Consider the following 22,857-nt stretch of genomic DNA (forward strand, 5'->3'; position numbering starts at 1 on the left):
TAGGGGCAGTGGGGGTTGGCAAGAGGTAGCTGTTGGTGAGCAACCTTCCGAGGTCATGCAGAGGCTGGAGAATGAATGCTATTTACTCTCATGTTCATGTGATCAGCTGCAAAGTATTGTGTCCCGGGGAAGTGGGTGGCCTACCTTCTGATCTATTTCCCTGTTAAATGGTATATTTTCAACAGGCTTCATGACAATCAGCATTAGGGTTTCCTCCTGGCTGGACAGAGGACCAAAATGAATTACATTTCTGAGCCCAAAGACATCAGAATAGCCTAGAAAAGACCTTCTGTTCTAATCTCTTGTTGACTGTAAATTAGCCTATTCATATCCCTTTCTACTCTTTCCTTTTTTTTTTTTTTGGAAGCTTTTGGGTTTTTTATAAAATAGTACAATCATTTCCCTATATATCATACCTCCATTGAGTCCTACATTTGTTTGCATGTTGTGTCTTCCCCATGAGATTATAAATTCCTTGAAGGCAGGACGGTCTTTTATTTTTTTTGAGTGGGGTAATGAGGGTTAAGTGACTTGCCCAGGGTCACACAGCTAGTAAGTGTCAAGTGTCTGAAGTCACATTTGAACTCAGGTCCTCCTGAATCCAGGGCCAGTGCTTTATCCACTGTGCCACCTAGCTGCCCTCCCAGAGATTATCTTTTGCTTCTTTTTGTATCCGCTATGCTTAACACAGTTCCTGGCACACAATAATTTGTTGAATTAAAAAAATGCAAATAACTATGTACAAAGAAGAGACAGATATTTTTGTTGTTGTTTTTCAGTTGTGTCTGACTCTTTAGGACCGTGTTTGGAGTTTCCTTAGCAAGGATACTGGAGTAGTTTGCCATTTCCTTCTCCAACTCATTTTTACAAATGAGGAAACTGAGACAAACAGAGTGAAGTGACTTGCCAGGGGTCACACAGCTAGTAAGTGTCTGAGGCTGGATTTTGAACTCAGGAAGATGAGTTTTCCTGACTGGAGGCTCCAAACTCTATCTGCTGCACCACCTAGCTGCCCCTAAAGTAGGTATAAATGTAGATATATAGGATAAAATAAAGATAATCCACAAAGGGAAGGCACTAGCATTAAGGAACATCAGGAAGGACTTCTTTATAGATGGTAGAGTCTTAGCCGGGACTTGAAGGAAGCCAGGGAGATCAAGAGGCAGAGATGAAGATGGAGAGAGAGTTCCAGGCACAGGAGACAGCCAAGACTTCCTGTGTTTCTCTCAATTTCTCAATTTTTTTTTTACTCTTAACAACAGAGCAATATTCCATTATATTCCTATATCACATTTTGTTGCCATTTTCCAGTTGATCTGCATCCAGTTTGTTTCTAGTTTGGTGTGTTGTTGTTGTTGTTTTTGTTTGTTACCACAAAGAGTGCTGTTGTGTAGCAGAACATTGGAGTCCTTGACTGCTGAGGGGACTCAGTTCTTCCTGCAATCATCACCAATCATCTTCAAGGCCATCCCAGCCCCAAAGACCAAGGGGCCAATCAGGAGTTAGCAAGTAACCTGAGCACAAGCTTCACAGAAACAAACCAAAGTGCCGATCAAACTCCTTAAGGAGTGTTCCGGCCCATAAAAGACCTATCTTCTGGCACACTGAGTGCCCCTAGGTGGTACAGTACATAGAGTGCCAGGCTGGGAGGCAGGAAGACTCCTTTTCATGAGTTCAAATCCAACCTCAGAAACCTACCAGCTGTGTGAACCTGGGCAAGTCACTTCACTCAGTTTCCTCATCTGTAAAATGATCTGGAGAAGGAAATGGCAAACCATTCCAGTATCTTTGCCAAGAAAACCACAAATTGAGGCATGGAAAGTCAGAACAGCTAAAACAACTCCGTACCTAGCACTGTGCTAAGTGCTTTACAAATAGTCACTCCTTTGAGTCTTATAACAATTTTAGGAGGCAAGTGCTATTATGACCCTCATTTTACAGTTGAGGAAACTGAAGCAGAGAGGTCTTGGCTTAGAGATTCTAAACTCCTTGGTAATTTGTTGCAGTCTTAAATTGCCTTCAAGGACAAGGTCTTCCTTTGGTCTAACAAGGCTTCCCTTATGCCCTCATTTAAACCTGGTTTTGTTTGTTCTTGTATCCTCTGTGTATCTAGAGGAGAACTACACTAAAAACTTTGCAAAATCTGATCCTTCACCTATTTAGAGTTACCTTCTAACCTTCAAGACAAACGCCTTTCATTTCTACTCAGAATAACTATTTTCCATTCTTTTTTTTTTTTTTTTGGTGGGGCAATGAGGGTTAAGTGACTTGCCCAAGGTCACATAGCTAGTAAGTGTCAAGTGTCTGAAGCCAGATTTGAACTCAGGTCCTCCTGAGTCCAGGGCAATTTTCCATTCTTTTTGTCTTTCCAAGTTCAATGTGACAAAACAGAAGCTTGACTACCAAAGGACCTGATGTCCCTGGCTCCACCCTCTTCTCCCTGGTTGGCCTCCCCATGTCCTGCCTCTCTCCCAGGAACTTTCTCCCTTCCAGGTTTGGGTCACCCTTGTCTGCTGAGGCAGTAACTGGTAAAGGATTTTGTTTTCCTTCCCCGTCCTTCAGCCTCTGAAGAGAAAAATTAGCTCTCAGAAGGGAAGATAAATCATCTAAGAGTTTCCAGAATCAGAAGATGGGCTCAGCATCACTGAGCCCCACTGAAAAACTTTCTGTAATCTAAGTAGTGAAGTATGACATAAACAATTAATAAGTATACAAATATAGAGATCATACTATTAGATAGTTCTTTTATTTATTATTATATAATTATTATTAGTCATTTATTAAATGTCTACTATTTTGTGATGTTTAAAAAGTTTGAAAGACAATTTCTGGGCAATTCGCAATTTTTATTAGTGATGCTAACATTTTAATTAAAAGTCAGTGGCACTCTTGAATGCCAAAGACAATCGCAACAGTGGACTCACAACTAAGGGTGTCCTTGGAATATGCCCTTGGAAGAGGGGTGTCCCTGAGGGTGGCAATCAACTCAGATTGGTTAGCAATTAAATGACAGAAGGGCAGTTAGGTGGTGCAGTGAATAAAGCACCAGCCCTGGATTCAGGAGAGCCTGAGTTCAAATCTGACCTCAGGCACTTGACACTTACCAGCTGTGTGACCCTGGGCAAGTCACTTAACCCTCATTTCCCTGCCCCAAAAAACAATTAATGACAATGAGGGCTGGACATATTCTAATGAACTCAGATTATATAACTTCCTTTTTTTTTTTTTGCTTCAGGGCAATGAGGGTTAAGTGACTTGCTCAAGGTCACACGGCTAGTAAGGGTCAAGTGTCTAAGATCAGATTTGAACTCAGGTCCTCCTGAATCTAGGGACAGTGCTATGTCATTTACTTCTTCTTCTCCTTCTTCTTCTTTTTTTTGAGGCAGGGCAATGAGGGTTAAGTGACTTGCCTAGGGTCACACAGCTAGTAAGTGTCAAGTGTCTGATCCTGGATTTGAACTCAGGTCCTCCTGAATCCCAGGCCAGTGCTTTATCCACTGTGCCACCTAGCTGCCCCCATGTCATTTACTTCTAAGTAACCCCTGGCCTTGGGCAATCTAAACAAAGAATTTATGCCCACAAAAACCTGAATTGAAGCTTAGATGGGATCTGACCAAGATTGAGGAGAGTTCATTTAATCTCATTATCAGTAATGTCCTTTAAGAGACTGAACTTTGAAATGAGGACCATAGAAAAAGGGGATACTCTGGATCTCCTCAAATCATTGGTTATTAATAATAATTTCTTTCTATTTGATAGTTGCTAAGGATGCAAAGACAAAAATGAAGTAGTCCCTCCCCTCAGGTAGTTTACAATCTATCCAGGGAAGCAACATGCACATATATGTAGGTGCAGCAAGTATGCTCTGACCTACTATCCCAAAGCCAGACCAGCTATATCTCCCTCTAAAGATTCTAGGGATACTTGAAGGGGTTGAGGTGTCTCTTCTCTGATACCATCACCTTGAGCACTCATTCCAGGGTATATGGTTAGAAACCAATGATGATCAGCCCAGTTCTAGTTTATCATTTAAATTCAATTAGCTTTAGGGGCAGGTAGGTGATACAGTGGATAGAGCACCGGCCCTGGATTCAGGAGGACCTGAGTTCAAATCTGGCCTCAGACACTTAACAATTACTAGCTGTATGCCCTGGGCAAGTCACTTAACCCCAATTGCCTCACCAAAAAAATAAATAAATAAAAATAAATTTAATCAGCTTTTATAAAGGAATATTTATTTTGAAAGTATTGTAATAAGAAAAGCACAAACATTTCTCCCCCAAATCCTGTTGGGCATACTTTCCCCTCTACCGCTTAGGTCTTAGGGGAGAATGGGTTAGCATAGTTTTGTTTGTTTGTTTTTGTTTGGGGGGGGCAATTAGGGTTAAGTGACTTGCCCAGGGTCATACAACTAGTAAGTGTCAAGTGTCTGAGGGTAGATTTGAACTCAGGTCCTCCTGAATCCAGGGCCAGTGCTTTATCCACTGCACCACCTAGCTGTCCCCAAGCATAGCTTGTTTTTTTATTTGTTTGTTTTTGTGAGGCAATTAGGGTTAAGTGACTTGCCTAAGATCCCACAGCTAGTAAGTGTCAAGTGTCTGAGGTCAGATTTGAACTCAGGTCCTCCTGAATCCAGGGTTGGTGCTTTATCCACTGTGCCACCTAGCTCTCCCCAAGCATAGTTTTTAAATGGCATCGATTCCACCAAGTTCTTGTCCAAATGTGTCTTTGCTACTAGATAACTCTTCATCTTAATTATATTGGGGCTGGTGCTGAAGGTCACTTCTCTAACTTTGAGGCATTATTGCTGAGCTTACTGTAAAATCCCTCATGGGCTCAACTCTCAAACTCCCATACAGAGACATGCTGGGACATTTGGATGCTCAGAGTGAGCCAGGGAGGCTCATTCTGCAGAAATTTTCAAAAGTCACAAGGTCACAGAAAACATGCTGAGGCAGCCAAGAACTGAGACCCACATTCATGGAGCTACATGTTGGCCTTAGAGGAAGAGGGCTTCAAGACCTAGGTCCTTGCATCAATGTCTCTCACCTGCTGCCATCATTGAAGGAATCAAATGAAGAGAAAGCACCCGTGGAGGGAGAATGGCCCAAGAGAATGGTTGAGGTTCTGGTTGGCTTGAGCCTCCATTTTTGGCAGCCAATTTAAAAGGCTTCTCCTGGGGGCAGCTAGGTAGTGCGGTGGATAAAGCATTGGCCTTGGATTCAGGAGGACCCGAGTTCAAATCCAGCCTCAGACACTTGACACTTACTAGCTGTGTGACCCTGGGCAAGTCACTTAACCCTCATTGCCCTGCAAAAAAAAGAAAAAGAAAAGAAAAGAAAAAGAAAAAAAAAAGGCTTCTCCTAACCCTGGGATTAGCAGGTCAGACCAATTACAGAATGTCTACAACTCTTCCAAAGTCATTACATTATTCATCATCATGACTCTCCTGGAAGAAGTTTCTGCAGTCTCCTCCCCATGGACAAGAGCATCAGAAGTCTTCTACGATGTGCCTATACACCTTTATACTAAATAAGTATATATACAAAATAGATAAGAGATCATTTGGGGAGGATAGGAACGTCTGGGGTGGTCAGAAGAGACTTCATGTAGGAAGTGGCACTGGAGCTGAGCCTAAGTGATGTGGGGGATATGAAGAAGTGTTAGTCATAAGTGTCTGCCCTCAGGACACTGATAGGACAAGATAGGAAAAGATAACTAACATTACAAGACAGCCTGAACTAAGTGTCAAACCATACCCTACAGATAATAAGTGCTAGAAAAGTTCAAAGAAAGAGGAGATCATTGCAGAATGGAGTAATTCGGGAATACCTCACAAAGCTGGGCCTTGATTTTGCACTCAAAGGATGGTTAAGATTTAGAGAGGAGGTGGGTAGGGTACAGAAGGCCAAGGGAAAGGTAGGAACAAAAGTGCATAGATGGTAATGTCCAGAAGAATAAATGTAGAGCATGCACCAGAGAACTATGGGGAACCTTAGAGGTGATATAATCCATACTTTACAGATGAAGAAACTGAGGCAACTTACCCAAGGTCCCATAGTTGTTCATTTTTCTTTTGTACTAGAACAGTTTGTCTTTATCAGGAATTATGAAGCTGAACCAGAGTGACCTTTCTACGCCAATAGTTAAGGCTTTATGTCCTAGATCATTCAAAAGCCACAGTATAGGTGGGTTACTATAGAATTCTTTAGTTATATGCTGCAGCAATTTCTTTTTTTTTTCTTTTCTAATAGTATTTTATTTTTCCAATTACATGTAGTTTTCAACATTCATTTCTGTAAGATATTGATTTCCAAATTTTTCTCCCTCCCCCCTCCCAAACATGGCAAGCAATCTGATATAGGTACAATTATATTGAACATATTTCCATATGAGTCATATTGTGAGAGAAGAATCAGAACAAAAGGGAAAAACCACAAGTAAGGAGAAACAAAAACCAACAATAAAAGTGGAAATAGTATGCCTCAATTTGCATTCAGACTCCATAGTTCTTTCTCTGGATGTGGAGAGCATTTTCCATCATGAATCTTTTGGAATTGACTTGGATCATTTTATTTCTGAGAAGAGCGAAGTCTATCACAGTTGATCATCACAAAATGCTGCAGTAATTTCTTAAGTAGTTTCTCCAATAATAAAGTATAGTTATATTGAAGGCCTTCTCTTTTGCCTGTTAATATACTGATTCATCAATATACATTTATTAATGCAGCATACATAAGGTGGAAAAGGGATGCAAGGACTTTTTTTTTTGGTGAGGCAATTGGGGTTAAGTGACTTGCCCAGGGTCACACAGCTAGTAAGTGTTAAGTGTCTGAAGCTGGATTTGAACTCAGGTCCTCCTAACTCCAGAGCCAGTACTCTATCCACTGCACCACCTAGCTGCCCCACAAGGACATTTTTAATGTATCCTTAGTCATCTAAAACATTTTTTAAAATTTCACTTGACCTGATAAACTATCAATTTAATTCAACGAAATCCAGTAAACATTTATTAAGCACTTACTATTTTCTGAACACAATGTGAGGTGTTATGGAGGAGAGGTGGAAATCAACATAAAGCCTAGGCAATGCCTTCATGGAGTTTACAATCTAGAGAGGAGTTATTATTCATAAAAAAATTGCGAGACAAAGCAGAACATAGTAACAACATAAGAGAACTATAAATGAAGGACCATGTGAAAAATCATTCATGATTTTGGGGGCATAATTAACGTTTTTATTGAAAAAGTGGTACTTGATCTGGATCTTGCAGTATGGGCAATATTTTAACAGGCAGAAATGAGAGGTCAAGACATTCCAGACATGATAAAAGCTTTGAGCAAAGGCACAGGGGATGGGAAAAAGCAGGACATGTATTTGACTAGAGCATAGAGCACATGAACTTGAGCTTGGTAGTGTAGTGGTTAGAGCAATAGTCTTGGAGTCAGGAAAACCTGAATTCAAAACTTATTGCAGACATTTACAGGCTGTGTGACCTCAAGCTAGTCCTTTGAGCTCTGTCAACCTCAATTCTCCATCCATTAAATGAGGATAATAATAGAACCTACCTTACATAGTTATAAGGAACAAATGAAAAATACATGGAAAAATGGATTGCAAACCTTCAAGTATTACACAGGTAATAGCTATTATTCCTAGTCAGAGTAATATGAGATAAGCCAATAAAGACACATTGAATGCCAGGCTAAGCACAATAGGAAATCACTGAAAGGTTTTGAACAGGAAGGTGATATGAAGAGGGATCTTCTTATCTACTAGAACAGTGGTGCCAAACTCAAATAGAAAGTGGGGAGAGGGATGGACCATAATCTGGCATAAGGATCCCTGTGGGTCAAATTTGAACTCAAGTCTTCCTGAATCCAGGGCTGGTGCTTTATCTACTATGCCACCTAACTGCCCCCTACCAATTACCTCTTTTTCATTTACTTATTTATTTTGCAGGGCAATGAGGGTCAAGTGACTTGCCCAGGGTCACATAGCTAGTAAGTGTCAAGTGTCTGAGGCCGGATTTGAACTCAGGTCCTCCTGAATCCAGGGCCAGTGCTTTATCCACCGCACCACCCAGTTACCTTTTAATGTGGTTTGGAGTTTTCTGCTAAAAGGATTTTCATGCTAATTCTCTGACACAATTGTGGAAAAAGAAAAAAAATTTATTGTGGTTTTTCAAGGTCTGAGATGCTAGAGGTTTGAGGAAAAGAAAAAACTTAAGGGGTGGAGAGGGTGTAGTTCTGGACCATCACTGGAGAGTGTAAATGACCACCTATGCTCCCAGTTGCCTCAGTTTTGTGAGTTCAAGCTAAAACCTCATGACTTAAACATGAAGAAAGTGTTTTAGCTTTTTGTTTGTTTGTTTTTATTAGAGAAGACAATGTTGTATAACGAAATAAACCTCAGTCTTGGAGTCAGAACACATGGATTTGAATCTCAGGTTCATCATGGTATAGTTGAAAGGAAGCTAAATATAGAATCAATGACCTGGGTTCAAACCCAAGATCTACCATTTACTTAACTTTGAACAAGTCATCAGACTTTTCTGGGACTCATTTTCTTCATCTGTAAAATCAGAAGTTTGAAACAGATGGGCTCTACAGGTCCATCCTGCTATAAATCTATATTCCTTTTTCTGCTTGTCAATTATGTAAGTTTGAGCAAATCACTTCTCCTCACTTACAAAAATCCATAAAAATGGGAATAGCAATAAATACTTGTTCAACCCCTCATGGGGTTGTTGTTAGGAAAATGCTTATAAACCTTAAGATGCTATGTAAATGTAAGTTGAGATATGTGTTTAAATAATTCCATATAAAACAAATGATTATATGATTTATCAAATATAATATAATCAATAATTATGTAGTATTAATCTTAAATATATTTATATAATATATAATGATAAATAACATTAATATGTGGTATTATTGTTATGTTAATATAATATACAATTATCTATGCTACATATGATGATATTGATATGATATATTAAATATATTCTATTATGTGTGCCAATAAATTGATATAATATATTGGCATGGTGTGTAAATAGAATGTATAAACATGTGATAATATAGACATGTAATATACATTATGTATCGAATAGAAAATATTAATATGTGATGGTATAGCAATAGTATATTAATATATAATGCAATGGTATATTAAATACACTATATTAATGTGTGATAACATGTTTGCATAATACATTAATGTATTTCTAATATAACAAAATATGTAAAATAATATAGAATCAATACATTATTATATATTCGTTATTATATAAATATATTAATGCTAATATATTTCTTTATTATGTGTTAATATAATATATTAATTAATATAGAGTGTATTAATATACTATATGATGGCATTATATCATAATGTATAGAATCATATAGAATCAGGAGTTCTATTGTATGTATGTGTGTATATGGTATAAATGTATATATTATATATGTATATAATTCTGTAGGAATAGATGTGTTTGTATGTGCATATCTACATATCTGTGTGTGATTGTATGTACATATGTTATACATTCTTCCAACCCCCCAGCCCCTCACCCTGTATATGTCCCCCATCCATCTGGACATGCAGTTTGCTTAACTGTGCTGAGGAAATCTTTCTCAACCCCAGAGAAGACATTCAAAACTGGGACTCTTGTGGGACATCCTGTCTGCAGTCCTCTGGGCCCCTCTCACAGATTCCCGAGATAATCAATACAAATGTCATGTTGTTTCGGAGGTGAGGCTGGCAAGGGGAGAAACGAAGGCTTCATTAGCCACGGACAATGGCTTGGGGCACACTCTTCCTATGCATTCACTGGCTTGTATAGGATTAGCTATAGTGTGTTTAGCATGCTGCATGCTATAGCCCATTCACAACCAGTTTGAAAGACATGAATGCCTTTTGCTGAGGCAGGATAAGTGACTTTGAGATTTGACTTACTTTTAAAAATATATATATATTTTTAAGGAAAAAGAAAACTCCAGTAAGATTGAATAAAAATGCTGGAAGCAGAGAATCTGTGAGGGTCATGAAGAAATGTCAGAGGCCATCTTAGTCAGCCAGTGCCAATGAGAATCCCTCTCTCCCAAAGTCTTGAAAGCCTCCATCTCTTTGTGGCACTGTCTAGGGTTGTCCTTGCGTTCTTACAGGCCCTCACTCCGCCTCGCACACAGACAGTGCTGCTGCTGCCTGCTATAGGGACCTCCGGGTCAAAAGCTGCTGACTCAAAGGGCTTGCCTTTCTCTGGGACTGTGGCCATTCACATGCATTCTGAGCTTGTCGCCAGTAGAGGTAGTCTATAGGCTCAGGCCCATTGATGGGGGGATTAGGCTCGGGGCGGGCTGTGGGCCAAGGGGGCAGAGAGGTACCTCAGTTAAAGAGCCAGTTCTCCACTCACCAGCCTCGGGCAGATGCGGCCATGCCCTACCTCCCACCGGGATTCTTCTGTGACCGGGTCATCCGGGAAAGGGACAGGAAGAATGGAGAGGGGACCCTTGCTCAGCCCCTGAAGTTTGAGGGACAGGATTTTGGTGTCCTCAGAAAGCGGTGCCTGGCCCAGAAGAAACTCTTTGAGGACAATGTATTCCCAGCAGGTGTTCAGGCCCTGGGTTTCCAAGAAGTGAGGCAGAAATCTAAGATGAAGAATATTACATGGAAGAGGCCAAAGGTAGGGAAGGAAGAAAGGGGCATCTACAGGTAGGAATGTCAGGTAAACAGCCATGTTGTGCAGTCACTTGAAGTTCAGAAAGACACCAGCCTTTTCCTGTGGATTTATAAACCGTTCTCAGGTGTCCCTCAGTTGCTGGTAAAACTAGGGGGTTATTAGGGCTATAGTAGTTTAGTGGATGGAATTCTAGACCCGAAGTCAAAAAGATCTGAGTTCAAATTCAGCCTCAGATTCTAAGCTGTGACCTTGGGCAGATCACCTAACTTCTGTCTGCCTCAGTTTTCCTCATCTGCAAAATGGGGATAATAATAGCACCTACCTCCCAGGGTGGTTGTGAGGATAAAATAATAATGTTTCTAAAATGCTTTGCAAACCTTAAAACGCTATATAAACGCTAGCTAGTCCTTCAATTGGAAATAAACCTTTCAGTCTATAATTGGAAATAAGGCTGAGAAAATGCAACACATGAACTTAAATTCACACTGAGGCATAAGCAACGAATCAACCAGTCCACTCCCTGAGGGCAGGGCTCTAGTTCCCCTTTGCAGTCTTCTCCAACAGAACACAGGGCCTTGTTCTTCCCAGGCACTCAGCAAAGGTTTGATGAGTGGATGAACAAATGTTTTCTTGAGGTTGGCTTTTGATAAAGAAATAGCAGAGAGATCATAGAGGCACTAGCTATGGACATGGTAAGGCGTACAGCGGAGAAGATTAAAGGGTGAAGGTGGGAGGGCTAAGGGAGAAAAATGTAAATGAGCACTGTCTATAAAGTTAGAAAGGCACAAATGTTAACATCAACACTGCTGCTTGTGTGTGTGTGTGTGTGTGTGTGTGTGTGTGTGTGTGTGTGAGACTTTGGGCAAGTCCCTTGTTCCATGGGCCCCCATTTCTTCTTTTGTAAAATGAAAAGGCTGGATCAGATGATCTCTAAGACTCTTTCCAAATCTATATTTTTGCTCTTATCAGGGGTCACAGACTATTTCCTTCACAGTTTTGTCTGGACAGAATCCTGAGTACTGGCAATTCAGTTTAACAGAAAAACCTAGAAGCTGACCAGCACAGGTACCTCTGACTATTACTGGCACCGTGTGAAGACACACCAGAGATGATTCCTCAGTCCAGCATCTCTTTTCGTTGAGGTCCCTTTGAAGTTCAGAGATGCCTCGGCCATTTCTAAATGCAACATGCCTAGCCAAAAAGGTTGAGTACCTTTGAGAGGCCGCATGGTGAATTAGATAGGGCACTGGACTTGATGTCATGATAATTCTGGGTTCAAATCTCACCCCAGACACATTAACTATGTGACCCTGGGCAAGTCACAATGTCTTTGGCTTCAGTGTCCTCATCTGTAAAATGATGGGGTTGGATTCAATGTCCCTAACCTCCCTTTTGTATCTAAATCTATGATCATTGCAGAAGTACCTGTGTCTACATGCAAAGTAGCTGGTGTGGTACCAGGCTCACTATTCATATTCCTTCTGGTGGGATTTGGATTCTTAATGTTTTTGGCGCTTCTTCTTCTTCTTCTTCTTCTTTTTTTTTTTTTTGCAGGGCAATGAGGGTTAAGTGATTTGCCCAGGGTCACACAGCTAGTAATTGTCAAATGTCTGAGGCCAGATTTGAACTCAGGTCCTCCTGAATCCAGGACTGGTACTTTATCCACTGCGCCACCCAGCTGCCCTGCTGCTTCTTTATCATGGTTTTATTTTATTGATAACAGAGGCAGATTGTAATAGCTTTGATCAGTTATGTTTTCTTTCTCTGGCTCACATTGTAAGGGTAATATTTTATGCTCTTTTGTATTGACATAATGCTAATTTCTGCGTTTCACATACACACAACCAGTTTGACCAGTTTGTTTGAATTAACCAATCAGGTCTATCAGACAACCAGGGAACAAAATCAGTCCCAACAAATTGTTGTCATTATCTTTTCTACTAAGAGTAATGATCTCCAAAATGGAAATTAAAACATGTTTTCAAGAAAATCAAAGCCAAAAATAACTAAGGCAATAGCAAGAAGGCAACTAGCTGCTTTAAATGAAATCAGATTGAAGTCTCCTGGCTCAGACCAGTAGCATCCCAGGGTATTAAAAGAACTCTATTAATACAATCACTGAAGAACTATTATCTTTGAAAATTCATAGAGAATGATAATGGGGTGATCCAGAAGAAAGAGTAATGAACTTGGAATTAAAAGTTCTAGGTTTGAACTTTGGCTCTGCCACTTACTACCTGTATGACCTCAGAAAAGTCATTCAACTCCTCTCAGCTTCCTCATTTTTCAAATGAGGGGATTGGAGTAAATGACCTCTAATCTCCCTTTCAGCTCTCAGTCTATGATAATTCTCTAAATGTTGTCTTGAGTTCAAAAAGAAAAGAAAGGTGGTATTTGGATACTATAGGCTAATGAGTTTGATGTTAATTCCCAGCAAAATCCAAGAACTGATTATCAAATGACTTGTAAATACTTAGAAAGGAAGTGATCCCCAGGAGCCAACAAGGGTTCATTAAAAAAATAAATCATGGCTAGATTACATTTAGGAAACTGCTCAGAACCTTCAGTGAACGCAAACTGCTCTCTAACACAAAATTCATCTTTTTAATACCATTCCCCACCCCCCATGACACCATATGGCTACAAATTGTGGAAAAAACATAATCACCAAAAAATCAAAATTGTGAATAACCCTAAGAACATGGATAGACACATGGTGAATGTAAGTAGCCTGTAGTGTAATGCAAACAATTACTTCTGCACAAAAATTGTAGAAAATATATTTTCCTGAAAAGGTATGATCAGAAAAGGAAATCCTTTAACAAAAGAGAGATAAAAATAGATGGGGCCAAATACCTCACTAATATCCATAGGATGTTAGAAAACCTAAAGGAAGGCCTCCAATGAATTGAGTTTATCTTTTTTTTTTTTTTTTTAGTGAGGCAATTGGGGTTAAGTGACTTGCCCAGGGTCACACAGCTAGTAAGTGTTAAGTGTCTGAGGCCGGATTTAAATTCAGGTACTCCTGACTCCAGGGCGGTGCTCTATCTACTGTGCCACCTAGCTGCCCCTTGGGTTTATCTTTGATGGTAGATTTGTAAGAGGATATGGAAAAGAATTTCAAAGCCTGAGGAGGTGTGGATGTATTGCTATCTACACCATTAGAGGAAGTATCTGCATATCAAGGATCTATTAACTATAAGTGTCCTCCCTGGCTCTGCCCTGAGCCGTCTTCTCTTTTTTTCTCTTTGCTATCTCACATGGTAACTTCTTCAGTTTCCAAAGGTCTAATTATCATCTCTTTTTAATGTTCATGTGAGTTCTGTGTTTGAATGTCAATTTTTCTACTTGGGTCTGGTCTTTTTATCAAGAATGCTAAAAAGGCTTCTATTTCATTAAAGATCCAATTTTTCTCCTGTAAGATTTTACTCAAATTTTACAAGTTAGTTGTCTGGGGTTGCAATCCTAGATCCTTTGCCTTCTGGAATACTATATTCTAAGGTGTCTATACCTTTATAGTGGTGGCTGCAATACCTTGTGTGATCCTGCTTGTGGCTTTGCAGTACTTGAATTCTTTCTTTCTAGCTACTGAAATAGTTTTTTTCTTGACCTGGGGGCTCTAAATTTTGGCTATAATATCCCTGGAAGATTTCAGTTTGGGTTTCTTTCAGGAGGTGACTGGTAGATTCTTTTTTCTTTTTCTTTTCTTTCTTTCTTTCTTTCTTTCTTTTTTTGTTTTTGTGGGGCAATGAGGGTTAAGTGACTTGCCCAGGGTCACATAGCTAGTAAGTATCAAGTGTCTGAGGCCAGATTTGAACTCAGGTCCTCCTGAATCCAGGGCTGGTGCTTTATCCACCTAGCTGCTCCCTGGTAGATTCTTTCAATTTCTATTTTACCCTCTGGTTCTAAAATATCTGGGTAGTTTTGTTATTTCTTGAAATATAACATCTAGGCTCTTTTTTGTTCATGGATCTCAGGTAATCTAATGATTTTTATATTATCTCTCCTCAATCTATTTTCCAGATCAGTTGTTTTTCCTATGAGATATTTCACATTTTCTTCTATTTTCTTAGTCTTTTGACTTTGTTTTAGTATTTCTTGATGTCTCATGGAGTCATTAACTTTTATTTATCCAATTCTAATTTTCGGGCAGCTAGGTGGCGCAATGGATAAAGTGCTGGCCCTGGATTCAGGAGGGCCTAAGTTCAAATCTGGTCTCAGACACTTGACACTTACTAGCTGTGTGACTCTGGGCAAGTCACTTTACCCTCATTGCCCTGCAAAAGAAAAATCAAATATTCAATTCTAATTTTCAAGGAATTATTTCCTTGTACCTCTTTTACCACATTATTTTTCTTCATATCTTTCCTGCATAGCTCTCATTTCTTTTCTCATTTTCCCCTGTACCCTTCTCATTTTTTTCTAAAACTGTTTTTGTCCATTTTTAACTTTCTTTAACTCTTCTTGTTGATCTTATATCCAATCTGCAATCTTCTTTAAGGCCCTCTTTAGTGATGTTTTAAAGACATCATCTTCTTCTCTATATCTTGGGCTTTCCTGTTAACATAGTAGCTCTTTATGATTAGATTCTTTTTTTGTTTGTTCATTCATCCAGCCTATTTCTTGACTTTGAATTTTATGTTAGTGCTGGACTCAGAGCACTTCTAGAGAATGAAGTGGGAGATGTCTGGGCTGAGTTTCTATCCTTTTATGTCCTTCTGCTGGTTTCACAGCTCAGTCTTGGAGTCTACTGAACAGTGTTCAGTGCTCCCAAAGCAGTGTGATCTAAGTAAGATCTGTTCACTGCCCTCCTAGTCTGAATTCTGCAAGTTGCTGACCCAGCCTTTGGGTCTATTAGCTTGTTGTTTGTGACTCAGTTTCAGTAGACTGCTACTGGACTCTCTCACTGTTAGTGTCCTTGAACGTTCTACACGTTCAGAGGGACTGAACTGCTGGATTCCGTTTAGTCCGCTTATTTCATTGTCCTGGTTATTTCACTGCAGGCTTATATGCTGCACTAAAGACTAGAACCAAGTCCCTGTTCTGCTCCTCATCTTAAAGGCATACAGCTAAAACTTCAAAAGACAGTAATTCTGATCAATACAATGACAAATCACAGTTTCAAAGAACTTAGGATAAAACATGCTATCTGCCCCCAGATAGAGAACTAATGGGTTCAGAGTACATATGAAAGCATGTTTTCTTCTCTTTCTTTCCTTTTCTTTTTTTTTAGACATGGCTAAATGTGAGAATTTGTTTTCCATGACTATACATATTTGTAATAAGCTTTTTTTTTCTTGTCTTCCTAATGGGTGGGGGAGGAGAAAGGGGAGAAAAAGAACTAAAAATCAAATCGAATTTTGAAAAAAGATTAAAATTTTAAATGTGTCATACATACATTTTTCTCCAAGAGAGTTAGTGTTTCAATATTTGCCAGCACCCCCCTGCATTGAGTTAGGTGACCTCCCAACCCTGTATATATTTTTCTTTAAGCAGAAAAAAAAGAGTATGGTGAAGGGTCTATGCTTAGCTTTACTTAGAGCTCTTGGAGGAATCAATCAATCTATCAATCAATAATTATTCAATAAGCACCTATTATAGGTCAAGTATTATGCTAGATATTGGGGATACAAAAACAAAAAATGAAAGAGTTCTTGCCTTCAAGGAGTTTATGTTTTATCTGGAGAGACAGCATGTACATAATGGTAGCTAGCATTTATATAGCATTTTAAGGTTTATAAAGTACTATCTCCTATGATCCTTATACATCTAGATGAATTGTGCAAAAGAAAATCAAGGTCATTTTGGCAAGGAGAATTTATAAGGGGAGAATCAAGAAAGACTTCATGTAGAAGGAAATGCTTGAATTGGGTTCTGAAGCAAATTAGGGATTCTAAGAAGTAGCATTAAGGATTGATGAGCATTGAGATCACATCCTAGAGATGGGGGACAGTGGGAGCAGGAAAGGGTATTGGAGTGTTGTGTATGAGGAACAGAAAGAAGGCCAGTATGAGTGAACCAAAGAGTATGGGAAGAACAATAACGTATAATGAGGCCAGGAAGGTAAGATGGGAGCTGGTTATGATACGCTTTTAATGCTGGACCAAGGAGTTTATATTTGATTTTAGAGGGAATAGAGAAACACGTGGATGTAGCTGCTAGGCCACATCCCCCAAATTTAAGAGGGGCCAAGTTGCTTCCTACTGATTTGTGTCATTTTTCCCCCTCACAGGAAATCTGCGAGAATCCCAGGTTTATCATTGGTGGAGCCAACAGAACTGACATCTGCCAAGGAGATTTAGGTAGGAAATTGACCAGTGCTCTATTATGTTGTGGCCAAGAGAGGGCCAGAAAGTGCCAGGAGGAAATGACTGCCTTTTCTTTTCTTTTCTTTTCTTTTCTTTTCCTTTTATTTTATTTTATTTTTTGGAGGCAATGGGGATTAAGTGACTTGCCCAGGGTCACACAATTCAGAAGTGTCTGAGACTGAATTTGAACTCAGGACCTACTGATTCCACCTAGTTGCCCTGGAATGATTGACTTTTGATGCCATTTTATCCAATTTTAGAGGCAAATTCTTCTCATGTCAGTGATTTTCACATTCATTCACCTGAAGGTACAGATTTTCCATCTCTTTGCTTTTGATTTTCTATTTATGAGCATGTTGCTCTGTAACACAGGAAAAAAATGATAGGGAAGGGATAGAGAATAGATCTGTGGTTTCATTGGCATAGAGAAAGTCCCTATACAGGATGCAAGCCAGCACCTTCTCTGCAATTTATGGGCTTAGAGAGGTGCCTAAAGCACTGAGAAGAAAAGTGATTTACCCATGGTCCCTCAGCCAATATGTATGACAGGTGGGACTTGAACCTAGAACTACCTAGATATTTGGTACACCACATTACCTCTCAATAATAACAAAAAGAACTGACTACTATATAGTGCTTTAAGGTTTATAAAGCACTCTATAGACATTATTTCATTTGATTCTCACAACATAGATAGGTAAGTGTTATAATTATCTCCATTCCATAGAGGAGAAAACTGAGGCCTAAAAAGATCCATTGTCAGATAGCTAATAAATGCCTAAGGTGAGACACCCACCCATCTCCTTACTTTAAGTCCAGCACTCTGTTCACTGTGCCACAATTCCTATCTAGAAGGTATACCTCATTTTACACGACACACACATTCCTGAAAAGGAGATGGACAGGTTAAGTTTTTCTGATCATATTTTAAATTGTACTTTAAATGCTTTAGAAGGGCTCTTTCTTTAAAATAACCCAATGGGGTAATTTTTGCAAATGAAGAATCATTTTAGAATGTGTAGGAAAAAGAGCACCAGATTTAGAGTTATAGAATAATGTTCCAAAACCCTCTTCTGATACTTACCACTTTTGTTACCTTGGGTAAATCAATCAATCTCTCTTGACCTCAGTTTCCTCTTCTGAAAAATGTCCCTCTCTTTCTGAAAAATGTCCCTCTCAACTCTAAATGCATCCTACATGTAAGGGGCTGCTACCCCAACTGACATCTCAGCTAAACAAGTCAATGCATGGAGGTATTTCTCTGATTCTCTGCTTCCAAACTGTTCCTCTGCTCAGCTAGACTTATTCTTCAACAGCAAATGTATTATCCATCACTTCCAGCTTCAAATTTAGATGATACAGTTCTGATATCTATGTCTCCTCTTAAATTTTTGTCTTCAGTCCTGCTTTGTCTCTACAACAAACCCTGCAAACATCTGCAGTAATGAATAATCAAGTGTTTATTTTCTAGCTATAATCTGATAAATTGTGTTTGTCCAAAAATTATATGAGTTATATATCTCTAGCATATAACAGTTTGTCACATTTAAAATGTAGCAATTGTCTCAAAACTCTTTTTTGTGTGTGTTTGGTTTTTTTTTAGTGAGGCAATTGGGGTTAAGTGACTTGCCCAGGGTCACACAGCCAGTAAGTGTTAAGTGTCTGAGGTCAGACTTGAACTCAGGTGCTCCTGACTCCAGGGCCAGTGCTCTATCCACTGCGCCACCTAGCTGCCCCTAAAGGACTTTTTTCTTTTTTTTTTTTTTTTTTAGTGAGGCAATTGGGGTTAAGTGACTTGCCCAGGGTCACACAGCTAGTAAGTGTTAAGTGTCTGAGGCCGGATTTGAACTTAGGTACTCCTGAATCCAGGGGCAGTGCTCTATCCACTTCACCACCTAGCTGCCCCTGTCTCAAAACTCTTAATTGCTTCCATAAGTCTCTAATGACTTTTTGTTTGTTTGCTTTTTTTCCCCAGGGCAATGAGGGTTAAGTGACTTGCCCAGGGTCACACAGCTAGTAAGTGTCTGAGGTCGGGTTTGAACTCAGGTACTCCTGAATCCAAGGCCAGTGCTTTATCCACTGCGCCACCTAGCTGCCCCTCCATAAGTCTCTTGGAACTCTGATCAGGCTTACTTCAGCAACAGACCTTGAAGGGACGGTATATTGCACATGAATCTATAAACCTAATATGAAACATCATCCTCAAATTTCTTGTTTTGTAAGATTAGGTTTTCTCATGCTGGCATAACAGCTAAGGATTTCTTGTTTTACCATCCTCTGTGTGGTGGCACTAAGGATTTGGGGTTTCTTCAAATTCTTCAATTGCCTGATAAATTGATAAAAGAAGTAATATATTTCTAAGAAATCTATTTCCTTATCAAGATTATTAGACTATTTTCAACCATTCCTGTTATTTCCAATATAACTCAAGTATGTATACTATTGTGGAATTAGACATTAATTTACAGTAACAGCTTTTAATCGAGGTAGGTTTTTGTATTTTCATGTCAGTGAATCGCCATTATCTTCAGTTTTTGAACTGTCATTTCTTCTGTGCCTTAAACCTGGATGAAGTTTGATTCCAGGTTTTCTTCAGCTTTACAGTCAAATTGTAATCAGTGATGAAATTATAACATCATATAACTATAAATGTAATATAACTTAATATTTATTTGTATTTATTTGTATCATTATTATACTTGTATTTATTTGTGTAATCCTCATTTATTGATACCCAAAACATATTTTTCAAAAGGATATAATTTAATAACATTTCCTTCAACCTAAAGGCCCCATTAAAAATCCACTCTTAGCCAATGATAGTATAATGGAAAAATCATTGGATTTGTGGTTAGAAAATTTGGGTTTGGGCCCAGTTGTCCTATTTACCTTCAACATGACCTTGATAATAACAACAATTAATAATAATAATAATAATAGGTTCTCAACAATGTCATTACACAAAACAGAGATGTTATTAATAAGTTTACATTTATATTGTACCTTATGTTTTACTACGGACTCACATATATATATATATTATCTCTCAATAAACCTCTGAGGTAGGTAGTATAAATATTTATCCTCATTTTTCTTTTTTTTTGTTTTTGTTTTTGTTTTAGTGAGGCAATTGGGGTAAGTGACTTGCCCAGGGTCACACAGCTAGTAAGTGTTAAGTGTCTGAGACTGGATTTGAACTCAGGTCCTCCTGACTCCAGGGCCAGTGCTCTATCCACTGCACCACCTAGCTGCCCTATCCTCATTTTTCAACTAAGAAAATAGCAATTTCAAGAAATAATGACCAGTGTGGAATAGCTGAAAGTTGGGATCAGGCCTTTTGTCTCCAATTATACCATTCTTCCAATTACAATCTTGTCTCTTCTTATCCTGTTGCTCATGAAAAGATTTGGGGGAAAAGGAGCAGACTGCCCAAGATCAACATGCAGTGAAATTGGCAAGGATGTAGAGGGTACCAAGTTAAATAATCTGAGAATTGTTATAGAAGAAAAATTTATGAGGACAAACTGAAAGATTTCAGATTATTTGATCTCAGGAAGAAAACACAGAAAGGGGAATATATAGGAGAACAGCAAAATGTCCCAGGATGGTTTCTATCTGAAATCCATTGTAAACATGATCAGAACAATGAGAGCTGTAATAACAAGAAGAATGAGAACAGTAATAATAGTAATTATTGTGATCATTACTAATAGTCACTCACAGTTACATAGTGCTTTGCACTTTACAAAGCCCTTTCCTCATCAACAACCCTATGAGGTTAGTAGAGCAAGTATTTATAGCCACACTCTACACATAGAGAAACTAATGCTAACTAATAATAACTAACATTTTTGAGCTTATTATGTGCCAGACTGTGCTAAGTGCTTTCAACAGTATCTCACAGGGTTGTCTTGAGGATCATGTGAAATAATAACATATCTAAAGCACTTTGCAAACCTTAAAACCACACAAAAATACCAGTTATTATTCTTCTTACCCACTATGTTTTTCCTTTCCCTCAGGAGACTGCTGGTTTCTGGCTGCCATTGCCTGCCTGACCCTGAATGAGCGACTACTTTTCCGAGTTATCCCCCATGATCAGACTTTCACTGAAAACTATGCTGGGATTTTCCATTTCCAAGTAAGACACAGGGCCTTTGAGGAAGGGGCAAATGGGGAAGACAGTGTAGTGAGGCATAAAGATCATTGGATTTGAAGTCAAAGAACCTAGGGTCGGGGCAGCTAGATGGCGCAGTGGATAGAGCACTGGCCCTGGAGTCAGGAGTACCTGAGTTCAAATCCGGCCTCAGACACTTAACACTTACTAGCTGTGTGACCTTGGGCAAGTCATTTAACCCCAATTGCCTCACTAAAAAAAAAAAAAAAGAATCTAGGGTCACATCCTGACTCAGCTGCTTACCACCAACATTACTCTGGACAATCCAATTAACTTCTTTGGACCTCAATGTCCTCATCTATCTCTTTTTCCCCATTACTTAGCATAACCACTAAGTATCCTGACACATGGTAACTGCTTAATATGCTCTATCCATCCATCCATCCATCCATCCATCCATCCATCCATCCATCCATTCATCCATCTATCTGTCTATTGATCTATTGATCTATCAATCTATCCATCTAGTTAGTTACCTACCTAGCTAGCTATCTCTCTATCCATCCATCTATCCATCTACCTATCTGCCTATCATCTATCTACCTACACACTTATCTATTTAGCTCTATCCATCTATTTATCTATCTATCTGCCTATTACCTATTTATCTACCTACATACCTATCTACCTATATCTATCCATCAAAGTCAAAGAACCTAGGGTCACTTCCATCATCTATCTGTCCATCCACCTATCTACCTACATACCTATCGAGCTATCCCTGCCACCTATCTATTTATCTATCTGCCTATCATCTATCTACCTATCTACTTAGCTAACCTATCTATCCATCTATTTGTTAATCTACCTATCCATCCATCTACTTATCTGCTATTTATCTATCTACCTGTGGATCCATCCATTTGTCTATCTACCTATTCATTTATCTACCCATCAATCTATTTATCTATCTACCTATCATCTATCTATCTCCTATCTATATATGCATCCATCTACCTATCTGTATGCTATCTATCTACCTATCCATCTATCCATCTACCTATCTACCTCCCTATCTAGCTATCACACACCTATCTATCTGCCTATCTATACCTATCTGTCATACTAAATACATGCTTATCTATCATCTGTCTGTCTGTCTATCTATCTATTCATCCATAAATCTATCTACTTGTCTGCTATCTATCTAAAATGAGGGGGCTTGCACTAACAATTCTTGTCCTGCCTTTGCTACAAGACTGAGGGAAAATAGATATGGATAAACCTTCCCTATTGGTGGAAGGGGGAGGGTAGAAAGAGGAAGAAGGTGGGAGAACAGGTGTCCATCTCTGCCCAGTCTCTAGCCCTGTTTATTGTTGGAAAATTCCACTTCACCATGTGTTCCAGATGGAGCAGGAAGGAGATATCCTGTGCAATGGCGGGTCAGTCTATTTTAGCCTGTCCAGCTGCTGAGGCTCTGTTGAAGCTTGCAGACCTTCCCAAATATCTTCCCAAACCCCTAGCACTGTGTTTAACCCTCCGGGGAATCTATGGGGGCCACATGGATGTGACAGAGCCCAGGGAAGGGCCTGCAGCTGTCTTTGCACTTCACATTAAAACTGGGTGTATGCTAAGTTCACAGCTTACTTGAAAGGCTTTTATTGGTCTTTGTTGCCAAGCAAAGTATGCTTTATGAAGCATGAATATGAAATATAAGTAAATAAATCACTCTTCTGGTCCATTAA

At 39.2% G+C, this 22,857-nt stretch overlaps 1 protein-coding gene across 1 annotated transcript in view; it reads left to right on the forward strand.

The window, feature by feature from the left end:
* Positions 1-22,857, forward strand: part of CAPN3 (calpain 3) — a 73,692-nt gene that overhangs the window by 11,118 nt on the left and 39,717 nt on the right. The window contains 2 exon segments of the mRNA XM_043987166.1: positions 16,920-16,989; positions 21,018-21,136. Of these exon segments, the coding sequence (XP_043843101.1) occupies positions 16,920-16,989; positions 21,018-21,136 (189 nt within the window).

Source organism: Dromiciops gliroides, chromosome 2 (genome assembly GCF_019393635.1).
Source record: "Dromiciops gliroides isolate mDroGli1 chromosome 2, mDroGli1.pri, whole genome shotgun sequence".
Classification (NCBI taxonomy): domain Eukaryota; kingdom Metazoa; phylum Chordata; class Mammalia; order Microbiotheria; family Microbiotheriidae; genus Dromiciops; species Dromiciops gliroides.